General features: G+C 47.3%; 3 protein-coding genes across 5 annotated transcripts in view; 2 read left to right on the top strand and 1 right to left on the bottom strand.

Annotated features, from left to right (window-relative positions):
- Positions 1-821, bottom strand: part of LOC106813065 (lysosomal alpha-glucosidase-like) — a 48604-nt gene extending 47783 nt beyond the window's left edge. The window contains 1 exon segment of the mRNA XM_014817108.1: positions 721-821. The gene's annotated coding sequence lies outside the window, so the exon portion shown is untranslated.
- A 134-nt stretch (positions 822-955) lies between these two features.
- Positions 956-4084, top strand: part of LOC106813066 (protein SHQ1 homolog) — a 9223-nt gene continuing 6094 nt past the window's right edge. Inside the window, exons 1-2 of one of the 3 annotated variants that reach the window (XM_014817112.1) lie at positions 956-1046; positions 3360-3442. The gene's annotated coding sequence lies outside the window, so the exon portion shown is untranslated. Of the gene's footprint in view, positions 1114-3359; positions 3443-4084 lie in introns of all 3 variants that reach the window. The other 2 variants (XM_014817110.1, XM_014817111.1) reach the window with 2 other exon arrangements.
- On the top strand, positions 3556-3972 carry LOC106813064 (FUN14 domain-containing protein 1-like). The gene has a single exon (XM_014817107.1). It carries the CDS (start codon positions 3556-3558, stop codon positions 3970-3972), a length of 417 nt encoding a protein of 138 aa, XP_014672593.1.

Raw genomic sequence — 4084 nt, 5'->3', positions numbered from 1 at the left:
GTGACGCCACTTTCCAACTTAGTTGCGAATCGCGGAACATGGCCTAAACAATATACACCGCCAATTGACAAATCGGCCCCGCCAGCAATTGCGCTTAAATCACAGAAATTTCCTCAATATACATGCTAAATGATCCTTTAGCCTGCTACGCTGTGAGAAGGCGGCATGGCTGAACCGTATGGCTGCTGGCTGAACCGTTGGCGGCTGCGCATAGCCATGACTCACCCGCGATGCTCAACAAGCGTAGTTTCGCAAGCCATGTCTGCGGCATTAAACTTGCTTGCAGCAATCAGCGCGCACCGCAAGCCCAATTGTTCGCGAATTTCCAACTTATAGTTGGGAAAGTGGCCGTCACCTCGCAGGAACACCGGAGTTGTAAAACTGATTAAAACGGTGAGTTGTGGAAAAACTGCGGCGCGCGACTGCCGGCGAGTTCGGACACCATGTTGTATAATTATAGTCAATGGCGGCCGCCTGTGGTGCTGTACGTGCGGCTTGACTTGCTGCCAGTGGCCCGTAGCCACTGCCGATATTTAGTCCTACTCCTAGTCCTACTCCTACTCCTAGGCTTAAATACTGCAGTGTGGCACCCGTATTTATGAATTATTTTTGCCGCAGTTAAATTATGTGTACCAACTACCAAGGCCTCTGATTCAGTGATTGGGTAAAGGGGCTATAATTTGACCGCGGTCACAAATGATTATTTATGTGTAAATGTACCATAAATGCATAATTTCATGCAAACCTGCAAACCATACACTCAGATACACGACGTAAACACTCATAATATAAACACTGCGAAAGCAGCGAAACGCATCTCGGCTCTCGGGTTTTCTAAGCAATATTTTAATAGTAACAATATTAACGAGTATATAGCTAAGAAATTATATAAAATATATGCTATTTTTTACACATCGCAGATTAGTTATCTATCATAGATGATGGAGATAATCGTGGATTGTAGTCATCTTGTACGAGAGGCATAAACTGTCATGGCCGCACCCACGAAGTGACGAGATACATCTATCATCTGTATAACAGTATATGTATGTTCGTTTTGTGCTTAATAACATAAGCAGACGTAAGCCATCTTACTTGCTGATACAGTGATAGGTAATCTAGTTGACATCCATATATCCACTGCGTTTTGTTGTCAAACGTTAAAAGTCACAGGCACTTGGAACGTCTCAATAAAAATAAAAATGTAAACACGAAATGTATATAATAATTAATATAGTACTAGTACTAGTACTAGTACTAGTAGTCTTAATGTTTACCTACCAAAGTCTTAATGTTTCTCTACTCACTCTATTTCGCCTATTATTGCCGATAACTTACTGTAGATGCCGTTCAAATGCTCATCTGCAACACAACTCACAAGTACACCACACGACCACCCTGTGCACAAACAGCATGGTCATGATTCGAATAAGAGAGCAGGTAGGAAAGCCTGATCGCTAAATTCACTCGACGCTCGCTTTATTTGAATCATTTCACACCTTCACAGCACGAATACACATCCAACAGCTTCCACCTTAGTATCTATGTGTACATAAATGTTCACTTGTTCGAATTATAACTCTGCCCTTTGTCCTTACCTACTCCCGCCAGAGATATCTTGTGAAATCCTGCAGGAAATGTTCTCCCCATGAAAATGTAAAGAGGACGAGATGTCTGTTTATACACGAGTAATGGGGCGCATTGCATGCCGGGATGAGCTGCTGCCTGCCTTCGAGTCCGAGCCTCCGTTTCGAGGCCCGCCAAGCCAAGCATAATGCGCGCGGGCATGATGTCACACACACGACTACAGTGATCGATCGAAAGTAGCGCCGTTAGAGATTTTCGGATGATACGTCCTCTTTACTTTTTTACGGAGAGAACATTTCCTGCAGGATTTCACGAGATATCTCTGGCGGGAGTAGGTAAGGACAAAGGACAGAGTTATAATTCGAACAAGTGAACATTTATGTACACATAAATACCAAGATGGATGCTGTTGGATGTGTATTCGTGCTGTGAAGGTGTGAAATGAAGCGAGCGTCGAGCGAATTTAGCGATCAGGCTTAGACCTGCTCTCTTATTCATGTTCTTTGTGCACAGCGCGGGTGTGCGGTGTACTTGTGTGTTGCAGAAGAGCATTTTACAGCAAGTTATCGGCAATAATAGGCAAAATAGAGTAGAGAAACATTAAGACTGGTAGTAAATACATTTCGTGTTTACATTTTTTTATTTTATTGAGACGTTCCAAGTGCCTGTGTTAAAAGTCATAAGTAGTCAGAGCCAGTAATCAGTATTGGCAGTGCCACTGCCAGTGCCAGTGCCGTGGCTATGTCACTTTACTCAAGTCTCAAGTTACGGGCAATACTGCTAGTGCTAAGTAACTTGCTATAAACGTTGCAAAGTAATAATTTTGAGAATCAATCATAATTGAAATTGCATTAATTTTTGTGGGTATATCACTCAGGTCTGCCAGGTTAATAATGTCACAATCAACTTCGAGATAGTGTAGCGTCTAGCGTGACACTACACAGAGGCGTGTTCAACAGAGCGAACGCTCGCAGCACGAACGCAGCGCCACTTGAACAACACACGAGCGCTCGCTTTATCCAAGATGGCGGCCCCCATGGCGGTTGACTCAGCAGATTTTAATTGCGAGATTTTAATGTCTTCGAACAAGTACTGTTAAACGAATTAGCAGACGAAATTGATACGAATTGAATTTAGAAGTGAATGAATGAATGAAAAATGAAATTAAGTTGAAATACCACGCTACCGCGGGTGGTGAAATTGAAGTCAGAAATCTTAGATTTGCGTTCGCCAGATTGCCCGTCGCCATCTTGAAAACAACTCGCGCGCTGCGCGAACAGTCTCGGGAGCAGGGTCGTGCGCGCTCGCCCACGCAGTGTCGTTCAGAAGGCGAGCGTTCGCTCTGTTGAACACGCCTCTGGTGTGTAAGGGGAAAGGTAGGAGAGTAGCCAAGGGAACGAATAACGAAAGGCGAAGAGCAAAAGGCATTGCGAGGGGTGTCCTGCACATAATGCTGCTAGGCACCTCGCGGCGTGACTGGCAGCATGCGGCCGCTCATCTACATCTCCCGCACCTGTGGTCGTGCGAGCGTGTGGCTCGACTTTAGCCATCAACACCCGCGGTAGCGTGCATGCGCTGCAACACCTGGTCGCGGTTCGCGCGTGTTCCACGGTAGCGTTCTCTGCCGTTCTCGCATCCATTATTAATAAAATACGTTTAGTAGTTATATAGTAATATATAGTTAGAATATGCCCTTGAGTATAATATTTGTCGCTACAATAAAATAACATTCAGGTCATCAACAAAACTGTATTCTTTCCCGTAATTTTCAGTTTCGCAAGAGAAGCCTTCGACCGACGGGAGATTCGTCGAGCGTTTCTCGTGACGCACGCGCTCGGCTGCAGTACAACAGAGCGTAAGTTTCAACGCTACCTCCCCCGGTAGCGCCTCCTCGATAATAATCGATCGTGACGTTCGCACGCCCGGCATAACGTCGAACCGTCGCTAACGCTCGTGCCCCTCCGCACGATGCCTCCCTCTACGGAGGACGACATCTTCGAGGTGTTGGACATCACCGACGCGAACAAGGACTGGATCGAGCGATACGTCGGCGACATCACCACCGCTCCCGTGCCGAAGCAACTCGCGGTTAGCGGCGTCGTCGGCGTGGGAACGGGATACGTGTTCGCCAAGGTGAGCAAGGCGGCTGCGGCGGCGATCGGGGGCGGGCTGCTGCTGATGCAGCTGCTGCACTACAAGGGTTACATCACCGTCAACAAGGGGAAGATACGCAAGGAGGTGGACCGGGCGAAGCGGCAGATCGCCGGCACGTTCAACAAGAATTACGATGACCGGTACCTCGAGCAGGGTATCGATTTCATCAAGCGCAACGCGGTGCTGACGGGCGGGTTCGGGGCAGGGTTCCTGATCGGCTTCTCCTTCTAGCTGACGGGAGGGTTCCTGATCGGCTTCTCCTTCTAGCTGACGGGAGGGTTCCTGATCGGCTTCTCCTTCTAGCTGACGGGAGGGTTCCTGATCGGCTTCTCCCTCTAGCTGA

Source organism: Priapulus caudatus, unplaced genomic scaffold, assembly GCF_000485595.1.
Source record: "Priapulus caudatus unplaced genomic scaffold, Priapulus_caudatus-5.0.1 Scaffold721, whole genome shotgun sequence".
In the NCBI taxonomy this organism is placed as follows: Eukaryota; Metazoa; Priapulida; class Priapulimorpha; order Priapulimorphida; family Priapulidae; genus Priapulus; species Priapulus caudatus.
Note: the sequence above shows the minus strand (reverse complement) of the source record. Positions and strands in the feature narration are given on the sequence as shown.

Coding starts and splice junctions, on each gene's coding strand:
- LOC106813064 (XM_014817107.1), top strand. CDS start 3,556: ATGCCTCCCTCTACGGAGGACGACATCTTCGAGGTGTTGGACATCACC.